This window comes from Saccostrea cucullata, unplaced genomic scaffold, assembly GCF_032062105.1.
Source record: "Saccostrea cucullata isolate Sc308-1 unplaced genomic scaffold, CSIRO_AGI_Scuc_v1 ctg12028, whole genome shotgun sequence".
In the NCBI taxonomy this organism is placed as follows: Eukaryota; Metazoa; Mollusca; class Bivalvia; order Ostreida; family Ostreidae; genus Saccostrea; species Saccostrea cuccullata.
This window is the reverse complement of record NW_026922550.1, coordinates 493-13503: the sequence shown is the minus strand read 5'-3', so window position 1 is coordinate 13503 and position 13011 is coordinate 493. Positions and strand designations below refer to the sequence as shown.

Here is a 13011-nt window from a genome sequence, read left to right as displayed (position 1 = left end):
TTTTTTTTTTTTTTTTTTTTTGTTATTGTTGTTTTCTCTGTACCAGGTAGAACTCACAAGAGTTTGTCTGAGAAATACCCTTTATGAAAGTACCTTTTTGTCAATTTATTCAGTAGACTTTAAGTTCAAGTTTGAACCAATTTTAGTAAAACTCTAAAGTACACATATATACATGAACATAGGAGTAATTCCCCACAGTATGACCAGGGTTTGTACTGATAATTTAAAATAAATATTTTGAAATACTTTATATCAAGTACCTGTACATCTGCAATGCTTATTCACATCATGGGGTCCGTAAAGCTCAATAATCATAATTTGTTCTCAGGACCCAGGTGTTTTGAGGATGTAATTCAAGTCCAGAGTATCTTATTGGTGCTAGATATGTACTTTTCCAAGAGAAGAACAAAACTCTCTGTGATAAAATGTCTTTATTGCTTCAATTTATTTAATTTGACAAAAGTTTCTTAAAATGAACTTTTTAAAATTCATGATACAATGTGATGTTCAATTTTTTTTTTTGTAACCTATACAGATACAAGTTAATCAGCTAGAATATTCAGCGTTTTTCATTAACAACTACAGAATTAGAATATGTATATACAAAAATAATCATGTCAAATTCACAAACTATGCACATATACGTCTGCACAATAATCTAAGAAAAGTAAACTAGTCTTGCAGGTTCTTGAACTTTTTTATTTAATGACAACAATATATTGTTTCAGTTTTGATACAGTATTTTTTTTCTGCATCATCAAAAACGTTTTTTCTGTAAGTTTTTGTGACAGGAATGAAAATATTAATGTCAATTTACAAATATGGTCACACTTTGGTAACATAGGCCGCACATCAAAAACTCACTCCCACGCTTGCAGCTCCTGCCTTCGCCGTATCTAGAAGGCTGCTTCCTTCCTCCTCAAAGAAAATTAAATATGTAGATTATCTAAATTATTTTTTATAATGATGATCAACACTTACATGTATATTGTTCAAGTTTTATTACAGTAAATTGTTTGTTTCAACTACAAAATCAATCGCTCAAAATCGTTTTTGATATTGAATGCCAATTTACAAATATGATCATATTTTACACTAGTTAAAAAACTTACTTGCACGTTTGAAGCTCCCGCCTTCACGGTGTCCAGGAGGCCGCCACCTTCTTCCTTTGACTCCTCTTCCTTTTTGGGCTCCTCTTCCTTCTGCTCCTCTTTGGGTTCTTCCTTTTCGGGCTCCTGTTTGGGTGGTTCTGGCGCTTCTTCTACAGATGCTTGGAGCTCTTCACAAGGACTAGGCTCTTGAAATTCAACAATGTCGTCCTCCAGTGTCTTGCCTTCCTGCACGCCCTCAAACTTGGCTGTTTTCTCTGACGATTCATTTGGAATGGGATCGTAAATTCGTATATGTGCGTACTCATCCCCGATGTTAACCTAAAAAATGTAAATTTTCTGTCATTATAGTTATGTTTCTAAGCCTTAATGTGACCGGACAACAGGGGATGCTTAACCCTCCTAGGCACCTGATCCTAAATCCATAATGATTTACCTTGGTTACAGATTTGCGTTGTTAGTAAGTTTTTGAGATCGATTACTGTACATTGCTATCTCCACAGTTTTTTTTAATTAATGACCAGTAAACCCTATTTTTAAAAATATTTTAATTTATTGATACATTGCTTTTACTGCTAGCAAATAAAACTATAATCAATACAGATGTGCCTCAGAGATAAAGTTAACTAACTTAAGGCCCATTGCCCCTCTGATAAGTGAGATAACTCTTGCTGGAATAATAATTTTCCTTTACTCTTTATAGAATCATCAAGTTACCAGGCCTTTCACGTAAAAATCTAGCTGCAATAATGTAGCCCTCTCCCTTTTTATTTTGGGGGGGGGGGGGGGGGGAGGGCTACAACTTCTTAGGATCTCTGTAATGGTGCAGAGCGGGAACGATTCGCTCCCGCACGGATTTTGGCTCAAATTGTCAGTAAATGGCTATTTTATTAACATTTCTAACCTTGAATCCTAATAAGTAGTCATCCAAGACGTAAATCAATGCAAAAATATACAGAACGATCAATATATATCGCTTATTTTTTGTGTATGTCAACATCACAACTCGAATTTATCCGCCATGTTTACTGGCCTTGATAGATCGTATTTTGGGACAGCCAATGAGAATTTAGGTTCTATAGGAGCGGATCTTTTTGGAACACTGATATTTGCTTTATTCAGTCGTTCTAAATTTCAAGCGAAAGTCTCATTACGTCACGCGTGAACTGTCATGGCTGCTGAAGTAAACTACCAGGAAACACGCAGAGTTATTTTACAAGTTTTTCGCATTTAACGGGGTCTGTTGTTGACAGTGAATTAAAATTTCGTCTTATTAGAAGTAAGTTGAATGTAAAAATAATTTATTTTGCCTGCAGTCGCTCCTATTAAAAAAAATATTTGCACCATTACGGAGATGCTATGGAATTGTAGCCCTCTCCAGAAAACATCAGATTAAAAAAATCGGAGAGGGCTACATTATTGCAGCTAGTAAAAATCTGTCTCGGTCGCAAGGTGTGCTGAAATGTGCATTTGACTTGCAACGTCGTAATTGCATCCTCTCAATCTAGGATGGTTTAGTGGAGGTTGACATCCTTAGCTACAACTCGTAAAGGAAGCTAAGCTTGTATTGACATACGGAACTTCTACCCAATTATCTAAACAAGAAGGAATTAAGAAGTCTGTTTTGGAAATATCCTTCTTAAGTTCCGTATGAACAAAATTTTAAGCAATGACCCAAAATCAGCCAGAATGGTCATTTCGAGGAAACATAGCTGCAATAATGTAGCCCTCTCCGATTTTTTTAATCTGGTGTTTTCTGGAGAGGGCTACAATTCCATAGCATCTCCGTAATGGTGCAAATATTTTTTTAAGTAGGAGCGACTGCAGGCAAAATAAATTATTTTTACATTCAACTTACTTCTAATAAGACGAAATTTTAATTCACTGTCAACAACAGACCCCGTTAAATGCGAAAAACTTGTAAAATAACTCTGCGTGTTTCCTGGTAGTTTACTTCAGCAGCCATGACAGTTCACGCGTGACGTAATGAGACTTTCGCTTGAAATTTAGAACGACTGAATAAAGCAAATATCGGTGTTTATAAATGATTGTGCTGGTATTTATCACAAAAACATAGGTATATAAAACCATTTTAAGTGTTATTTCTATGCAAGCAGTGATATTTATGCTTAAAATAAGGGAATTCCAAAAAGATCCGCTCCTATAGAACCTAAATTTTCATTGGCTGTCCCAAAAAACAATCTATCAAGGTCAGTAAACATGGCGGATAAATTCGAGTTGTGATGTTGACATACACGAAAAATAAGCGATATATTGATCCTTCTGTATATTTTTGCATTGATTTACGTCTTGGATGACTACTTATTAGGAGTCAAGGTTAGAAATGTTAATAAAATAGCCATTTACTGACAATTTGAGCCGAAATCCGTGCGGGAGCGAATCGCTCCCGCTCTGCACTATTACGGAGATCTTAAGGAGTTGTAGCCCCCCCCCCCCCCAAAAAAAAAGGGAGAGGGCTACATTATTGCAGCTAGTTAAAGATAAATCTGGATAGGCTGACTTCATCTTTTTCACCCCCCCCCTCTGTAACGAATGATTGTAGACTTAAACATACCTTAATGAAATATACATTCGCTGCTACGATTTGTTCTCTGAAAGAGACGGCGTCAAAAGTATCTAGTTCCCTTCCAAGTTCTTTTTCCACATTAGCTTTAAACTACAATAAAAGATAAAAATCTACACTCGAATCATAATAAAGTAAACGCCTTAAACGACGACAATATATTAAATAAAAAAATCAAAATGATAATGATTGAAAAGTTTGTTATAATTTAGTTCCGAGCACCGCTAACTGAGTATCTAAAGAAAATTTATATAGAAAAATTTTTTTAAAAAATACGACACCCTTTCGGCTAGAGCTTTGATTTCCTCGCCTGGAACAGTTGTCGGGGAGAGTTCCCCGGGCTTAGTATTCTTAGAATGGTGTTTACCCATTTTGAAGTTTCAATTCCTGAAACATAAAATATCAATATAAAACATATTAACAATCCTTGGCATCAAATTGTGAGCTGATTTGAATAATACCCCCCTAAAAATTCCACACTTACTTAAATTTCCTATAATACAGGGACGAAATTCAGAGAAGTTTGGGTTCGTAACCAACGTGGCACCTGGGGAAGCTTTGCTGTTAATGACTCTGGTAGCCCTGCCTCCTCACTCCTGTAGTGACAAGTCGGACATCCGCCATGCCCATAGTTCAGGACCTGACCAGTTTGACGTATAACAGTGCAAGGATCATTCAATGTCCGCATACATGTATTCATTGTAGTATGTATACCTTGAACATTGACCATGTTGTACATCCTATTTGGCGATTAGGGTGAACTAATTTTAGCAAACACTGGATGTGTAGAACGTAAAAACATAGCTTAAAATGATAGCTTTAATTTTGAAATAAATCTGATTACAAAGGGATATGAACATGAATAATTTGGGAAGAAATGAATTTCGAACCTTGGTTTGTTTGAGTAAACTATTGCTATCCGTTTTTGTCCGCCGTCGTCTTTCATGCGTTAACATTTGAACATTTTAGCTTCTTCTCTGCAACTGCTCAACCAATTTCAACCAAATTTAAAACAAAGCATTTGTGGGTAAAGCGGAGCAAAAATTATTAATTGCATGGTCCCTGTGCCCCAGGGGCCTGAGGGGTATGGCCAAAACCACAAAAAATCGTGCAATCTTTAAAAATCTTCCATTCTTCTGGACATCAAGCAGTCAAACTGTTGGCATGATTGTAATCAGCATTGAGTCCTCTACCAAAATCGTGAAATTCATGGCCCCAGGGTCAGGGGTTCTAGTGCTAGGGCGGGGCTAAATAGAGTATATAGTAAAAATTCATTAGTTATTTGAAAATCTTTTTCTCTGCTCCTTGGCATTAATTAAACTAACCAAGTACATAGTTATGTTGGATAAGACTGTCTCTTCCAAAATTGTGAATTTCATGGCCCCTGGGGCAGGGGTTCTGGTGTTAGGGCGGGGCTCTATTGATTATATTGTGAAAATGCATTAATTCTTTCATTATCTTCTCTGCTCCTGGGGATTAAACAAACAAAGTACATAGTTATAATGAGCGAGAATGCCTCAACAAAAATTGTAAATTTTATGGCCCCTGGTTTAGGGGTTCTGGCCTGGGGACCATAAAACTTTTGATCTCAGTCTCACTTTCCTCAAAAGAATATATAGTGGAAAAGTAATGCGCATTATAAATAACAAACTCGAAAACGGTTTTTTAGGCAAAATAACCATTGCGGAATCGGACTATACTGTGTGAATAAAGTTTATAATAATATAATGATGTTTGATATACATTTTACAAAAATTTTGAAAAACTTTATCGAAAACTTTGACACTTTGAAATACTTTGGCGAAAACTTTGACACTTTGAAAAACTTTGGCGAAAACTTTCACACTTTGAAAAACTTTATCGAAAAATTTGATACTTTGAAAATGTTTATCCAAAACTTTGTCACTTTAAAAATCTTTATCGAAAACTTTGACACTTTGAAAATTTTTATCGTAAACTTTGATACTTTGACAAGTTTTTGACTCTTTGGAAAAAAAATTCTCAAAAACTTTGACATTTTGAAAAAGTTTATCGAAAACTTTGACATTTTCAAAAACTTTATTGAAACTTTAACACTTTCAAAATGTAATCAAACACTTTGTTATAATTTGGTGAAAACTTTGCCACTTAAACAAAAATTATCGAAAACTTTGACACTTTGAAAAACTTTATTGAAAAGTTTGACACTTTGAAAAACTTTGGCGAAAACTTTGACACTTTGAAAAACTTTGGCAAAAACTTTGACACTTTGAAAAACTTTGGCGAAAACTTTGACACTTTGAAAAACTTTGGCAAAAACTTTGACACTTTGAAAAACTTTGGCGAAAACTTTGACACTTTGAAAATTTTTATCGTAAACTTTGATACTTTGAGAAATTTTTGACTCTTTGGAAAAAAATTCTCAAAAACTTTGACACTTTGAAAAAGTTTATTGAAAACTTTGACACTTTCAAAAACTTTATCGAAAACTTTGACACTTTCAAAATTTAATCGAAAACTTTGATATAATTTGGTGAAAACTTTGACACTTTGAAAACTTTATTGAAAACTGTAACACTTTGAAAAACTTTGGCGAAAACTTTGACACTTTGAAAAACTTTCGTGAAAACTCTGACACTTTGAAACACTTTAGTGAAAATTTTGACACTTTGAAAAACTTTGGCGAAAACTTTGATACTTTGAAAACTTTGGCGAAAACTTTGACACTTTGATTTACTATAGTATACTATAGTAAACTGTAGTTAACAATAGTTTTTTTTTTTTTTTTTTTTTTTAGGGAAGAACATGTATATGCATAAAAAATAATGTGAAATTCACAAACTACGCACGTGTAAATATACAATGTTTCTAATATAACAAATGTAAACTATAGTAATTGCAGATTCTCTAACTTTGTTGTTGTTGTTGTTGTTGTTTTTGTTGTTGTTGTTTGTTTGTTTGTTTTTTGTATAATGACAACAATATATTGTTTCAGCTTTAATACAGTATTTTTGTTCTGCAACATTAACAAGGTGTTTCTGTAAGTTTTTGTGACATGAATGAAAATACCGGTATAAATGTCAATTTACAAATATAGTCACACTTTGAACTAGAGGGCAAGGTAACATAGGACGCACATCAAAAACTCACTCCTACGCTCGCAGCCCCCGCCTTCGCCGTATCTAGAAGACTGCTACCTTTGTCCTAAAAAAAATTAAATATGTAGATTATCTAAATTATTTTTTTTTTTGCAATGACGATCGACAAATATTGTTCAAGATTTATTACAGTAAATTGTTTGTTTCAACTACAAACAAAGTCAATCTTTTTGTGCTCAAAATCGTTTGTGAAATTGAATGCCAATTTACAAATTATATGATCATACTTTACACTAGAGGGCAAAGTTACGTTAGATACGTCAAAAAACTTACTTCCACGCTGGAAGCTCCTGCTTTCACGGTGTCCAGGAGGCCGCCACCTTCTTCCTTTGACTCGGGTTCTTCCTTTTTGGGCTCCTCTTCCTTCAGTTCCTGTTTGGGTTCTTCCTTTTCGGGCTCCTCTTCCTTCGGTTCCTGTTTGGGTTCTTCCTTTTCGGGCTCCTCTGTGGGTGGTTCTGGTGCTTCTTCTACGGCTGCCTGGACCTCTTCACAAGGACTAGGCTCTTGAAATTCAACAATGTCGTCCTCCAGTGTCTTGCCTTTCTGCACGCCCTCAAACTTGGCTGTCGGTTTCTGCTCCTCTGCAGCTGTTTCCTTTGACGATCCTGCATCTGTAGAACCCTCTGTCGTTTCCTCCGAGTCCTCTCCTTCGCCCTCTTCGGAACCCTCTCCTTTCCCTGACGCTGTCTGTTCGTCTGTTGGTGCTGTTTTCTCTTCTGTTGAGGTCGCAGCTGCTTTGTCTGATGCTTTTGGAATAGGATCATAGATTCGTATGTGTGCATACTCATCTCCGACTTTAACCTAAAAAATGTAACAGTTCTGTCATTATAGTTACGTTTCTAAGCTGTAATGTGACTGGACAACAGGGGATACTTAACCCTCCTAGGCACCAGGCCTGGTGGCCATAAAACTTAGACGAGCTCACTTTTGATCTCAGTCTCACTTTTTCCATTAATTCCTTTGGAAAAGTGAGATTGAGATCAAAAGTGAGCTCGTCTAAGTTTTATGGCCCCCAGGCCTGATCTTAAATCTGGAATTTCCGGAGGTCCATAATGTTTTTCCTTATTTACAGATTTGCATTGTTAGTAAGTTTTTGAGATAGATATTCTATCGTATCTTCGCTGTTTTTTTCTTTCACTAGATGACCTGGTAGTAAACGCTTTTTAATTTCAATTTATTGATACATTGCTTTTACTGCTAGCAAATAAAACTATCATCAATACAGATGTGCCTCTAGAGATAAACTAAATAAAGGCCCATTGCCCCTCTGACAAGTGAGATAACTCTTGCTGGAATAATGGTCTTTAATATCTTTATAAAATTATCAAGCCTTTCATATAAAAAATTGCCCCGCAAGGTATGCTGCAATTATGTGCATTTGTATTATACGTTAGAGTAACTTGCAACTTTGTAATTACATCCTCTAGATCTAGGATATGTACACAGTTTGGGGAGGTTGACATCCTATAGCTTCAAGTCGTAAAGGATGCTAAGCTTGTATTATCAGACGGAACTTCTACCCAATTATCTAAACAAGAAGGAATTAAGAAGTCTGTTTAGGAAATATCATTCTTAAGATTCGTATTAACAAAATTTTAAACAATGACCCAAAATCAGCCAGAATGGTCAATCCGACGATACGAAGAAGCACTTCGATCCGTGTCAGGTTAATCTTTGAAGGTAATTATGTTCCCTTTTCCATGTAAGAATATCAAGGTACATGTATATAACATTGGTAAAACGGTACAGAATCTTTTCAAATCATACATGGTATACAACCCCCAAAACAATCATTAATACTACCGGTAGTGTATACATGTTAAAAATTAATCCATATAAACTGACTTCATCTTTTCTTACCCCCCACCCCTGTAATGCATGACTGTGGACCTAAAACATACCTTAATGAAATATACATTCGCTGCCACGACTTGTTTTCTGAAAGAGACGGCGTCAAAGGTATCTAGTTCCCTTCCAAGTTCTTTTTCCACATTAGCTTTAAACTACAATAAAAGAATAAAATCTACACTCGAATCATAATAAATTATACACGCATTAAACGACAATATATCAATTGAGAAATCTCATGAGAGTGATTGCAAGTTTGGTCTAATTTAAGTTCCGAACACCGCTAACATAGTATCTAGAGAAATTGTTTATTTCTACAGATAGCATATATTTTTTAAAAACAAAATAAAACACCTTTTCAGCCAGAGCTTTGATTTCCTCGCATGGTACATTTGTCTGGGAGAGTTCTCCTGTGGTCGGCTCCTGATTCTTAGATTGGTTGCAACCCATTTTGAAGTTTAAATTCCTGAGACATAAAATATCAATATAAAAACTTATTAATAATCCTCGGGATGAAATTGTGAGCTGATTTGAATAATACCCCCCCCCCAAAAAAAAAATCCACACTTACTTGAATTTCCTATAAAGCAGGGACGGAATTCAGAGAAGTTTGGGTTCGTAACCAACGTGACACCAGGGGATGCTGTTCTGTCAATGAATCTGGTAGCCCTGCCTCCTTCCTCCTAAACTGACATGTCGGACATCCGCCATAGTTCAGGACCTGACCAGATTGACGTATCCATGTTTAGTGCAAGTATCATTCATGCAATGTCCGCATACGCTACCGAATTTATGTGTATTCATTTGAACAATAAAATGCTTTCTTTGTTTGTTATTACTGGAATGAACGGAAGCAGCTGTTGCAGAAAAAATACAGAACCCGCGTAAGCGGGTTATGTAAATTTTTTCTGCAATAGCTGCGACCGTTCATTCCAGTAATAACAAACAAAGAAAGACATTTTATTGTTTATATTTATATCTGTTTAAATTATCATTTTAAGTAGGATTAAAAATATTAATTATTGTGTTAATGATGCGAACGTCTTTGTACGTTTCATTGATGGAATGGCCACTGATCAAGAAATCTGTACAGGTGATATGCCTAATGTAGTCCATGCAGTGATGAACGCAATGGGTTTTCTTAAGAAATAAAAAAGAAAATATTCAGTGGATGTAAATATTGTACTACGTATTCCTTGTACATTGACCATGTTATATCCTATTGGCGATTAGGGTGAACGAATTGTAACGAGTACTGGGTGTATGAAAAGTGAAAAATATACTAGTGACTTTAAATTGTAGCTTTCAGTTTAAAATAAATGTGATTAAAAGAGGTCGTCAGAATATGAAAAATTTGGGTAGAAATGAATTTCGAACCCTGGTTGGTTTTAAACGCCCCACCCAATTTTTATTTTCATCATTGATATATTGACATATTCGTGCATTGTCATATGTTGTACAGCCAAGGTGGACGATCTCTGAAAATTTTCAAGGTTAACGTTGGCCCCTTAACCATACATGCATCGTATTTACTATTTTCTACTTAAAGGTTTTTTTAAACAAATATATTGACTTGATAAGGGGACGACCATTTGTTTGGCCGGGGGGGGGGATAATCATAATCTGTCCTCGAAACTGATGAAATAAATAATTCGCCCTTAACTGACGATAAATAATGTCCTTGGCTGGCTCTACTATCCCCACACCCAGCCCCAGGACGAAAAAGAAATTTATAATTTGACTGTCTTCATCTTTTTTTCTTGTCATTTTTTCATTGAAGAAAATACCGTCATAGTCGTCCTCTATCATCTTGAAAATAAATAAATTGCCCTTCATCGACATGAAAAATTATATGAACTATTTGCCCCCCCCCCCCCCCACACACACACACACACAAACACACATTCAAACAAAGGACGAAAAATAATTAAGAAATTGGTCATTTTCCTTTTTTTTCTTGTCAGTTTTTTCATTGAAGAAGAATATAAGTAAATTGTCCTCCATCGTCTAGGAAATAAATAATTTGACCTTCACCGCCATAAAATGGCCATGAACTATTTGCAATCCCCGGAGGGGGCGGGGTGGGGGGGGTGGGGGCTTTTAGTTCTATTACAGAGAGCGTGATTAAAAAAATCAGTTTTACATAAATCAAAGTTTAATCACCAAAATGGCGTTTTTAACAATTGTTCAGATTCAAACTATTTCTTAAATCAGGGACCTATATACTAAGTTAGTATATAGGTCCCTGCTTAAACTTAAGACAACATCACGGAATAAAATACAACCACACAACGTACACTAAGCGTGCGTTTGACTTTACTGTAAGGAACGCGACGTTAACCAGCTGTTAACCTAAGAAATCGAACGCATCTAATAAATAAAAGAAAGATAACTCTTTTTTTTCTTGCACTTCCGGTAGATCACATGAAAGAAATATGGTAAACAGCTGATAAAATAATGAAAACAATGCTTGAAAAATCAGGATTAGGGAGTCTCCGATGTACAGTTCAGTTTAGCTGATCATGAGTTACAAAGACATCATCAGCCCGCCGGAAGACATGGATGGAGATCCCGATATTTACGGGAATATCCCCCCTGTGGCACCAGGTGACACACAGACAGAGGGTGTAGAGGGACAGTTTGATTTCTCATACTCTACGTCTCTAGTGCGGGATGCATCTGAAAAATGCAAAAACATAGCTCATTCCATTAATTCCTCACATACTAACCTATGTGTGAACAACGATAGGAAACTGTCTTTCTGTAAAGAAATATCTGGTAAAGAATGAATATCAGTAAATCCCAGTAATGTAGTTTTAGAAGTTTACCCCTCACACCCAGGTATAGTGGGATGCTTCATCCACCTGTTCTATTTTGATTGACTTCACTTAAACTGTCAAATTACTATAAATATTATTCCTGAGCAGGGACGTGATCTCGGTATTACCCCCACCCGCTTTTCCCGAACTATTAGGTACAATGTTTCATTAATATGAAGCAAATGCACTTCTCAAAGTTAATTATGTAATTCCCCATCACTTAAAATCTGTCCTCAATTAACATTACCACTATATATCACAAACATCATCCAATAATTATGTTATGCACACTGTTACATTTATATACACACATTGGCAAATTACTGGTGTACTTCTTGTTCGTAAATTTTTAAGATACGATGAATCATGATGGATATTTATTGCATATACCAAGTTCTGATTAAAGATGTATATGGTTATATGTAAATTATTGTATTCATCTCAAACGAATTTGTAAGAAAATTTATAAAAGAAATAAAGAAAAAACAGGAAAAATTTCATATGTGCAAAGGTCTGTTTCATTTAGATTAATCAATATGTAAGGAGGCATAAGTACAATTATAATCTTGAAATTTCTGATTGCAGAAAGGACTCATCTCTTACAAGCCACAGTGTTTATAGAAGATGCGGCTAGGGTGAGTAAAAAGTATCTCCAAATTGGAGAGATTATAATTAATTCCATTTCTTCACTAAAAAAATACACTAATTATACTGTGTTAATTTAGTTCATTTCTTTGTTAACAAACACTAATTTGACTGTTGATATTTCAGTATCGGGAGATTTGTCATCGTGTGGACAAGAGAGCTCTACAGATCTACAGACTCTACCATTCAAACCTTCTACAAAGGTAGACTTTTTTTGTTCATGTCATTCCAAGAGATTATATCTTTCATGTTACTCTCAAAAAACTCAACTTTAATAACTTTGTCAAAGTAACAAAAGAATTATTTTTCCCCAAAGGAATGCAAATGAAAGGAAAAAAAGTCTGCAAGTCTGTTTTTCATTTAAGTTCCAAACATTAATATTTCAGGAGCCGCTATGCCTTTATTTTTGTGCTCCTTTTCCTGGCATTCTTTGAGTTCCCGTCCTCTTTGACCTGGACGTCAGACATCCGTAACCGTGGAGATAGAGTGGAGGTTCCCTGTGGAGTCACTGAGGGGATAGAACTCATCTGTCTGCTCTTCTTTGTCACAGATGTCATCATAAAAGTATATTCTCCATTTTGTTTAAGAAGTCATTTTTAAACAAGAAATGATAGTCTTAGTCATCTTTATTTTGAGCTTGTACTGGGGAAACTTGATTTTACATTATGGTATTGAAATTTAAACAGGCAAAAAAAATCATACAATAATTTTGAAGAAAGTTTTTGTACTTTTAAAGCATTATCAAAGGATTTCTTTCGTTGTTAGCTCACCTGAGCGGAAGGCTCAAGTGAGCTTTTCCGATCAAAATTTGTCCGTTGTCTGTCGTCGTTGTCGTCGGCGTAAACTTTTCACATTTTCATCTTCTTCTC

General features: G+C 35.4%; 2 protein-coding genes across 2 annotated transcripts; one reads left to right on the top strand and one right to left on the bottom strand.

Moving 5' to 3' along the window:
• Nucleotides 1–6632: 6632 nt before the first annotated feature.
• On the bottom strand, nucleotides 6633–9362 carry LOC134261934 (uncharacterized). The gene is made up of 5 exons (XM_062744318.1): nucleotides 9250–9362; nucleotides 9033–9144; nucleotides 8732–8833; nucleotides 7104–7631; nucleotides 6633–6876 (listed from the first exon to the last, which is right to left on the bottom strand). The coding sequence occupies exons 2-5, from the start codon at nucleotides 9126–9128 to the stop codon at nucleotides 6811–6813; spliced, it is 792 nt and encodes a 263-aa protein (XP_062600302.1). The 5' UTR covers nucleotides 9129–9144; nucleotides 9250–9362; the 3' UTR covers nucleotides 6633–6810.
• Nucleotides 9363–11109: 1747 nt separating this feature from the next.
• On the top strand, nucleotides 11110–12706 carry LOC134261933 (two pore channel protein 2-like; the record flags this gene model as incomplete). Its single annotated transcript, XM_062744317.1, has 4 exons — nucleotides 11110–11285; nucleotides 12083–12132; nucleotides 12269–12345; nucleotides 12529–12706. Coding segments are annotated over exons 1-4 (390 nt in total), but the record flags the coding sequence as incomplete, so codon positions are not given.
• Between the last annotated feature and the right edge of the window lie 305 nt (nucleotides 12707–13011).

Bases quoted from the DNA above. Each gene is read 5' to 3' on its own strand.
- LOC134261934 (XM_062744318.1), bottom strand. From the start codon at position 9,128: ATGGGTTGCAACCAATCTAAGAATCAGGAGCCGACCACAGGAGAACTC. The intron at 8,834-9,032 runs GTGTTTTATTTT...CTTTTATTGTAG, and splicing joins TCAAAGCTCTGGCTGAAAAG to TTTAAAGCTAATGTGGAAAA. The intron at 7,632-8,731 runs GTATGTTTTAGG...TACATTTTTTAG, and splicing joins CGAATGTATATTTCATTAAG to GTTAAAGTCGGAGATGAGTA.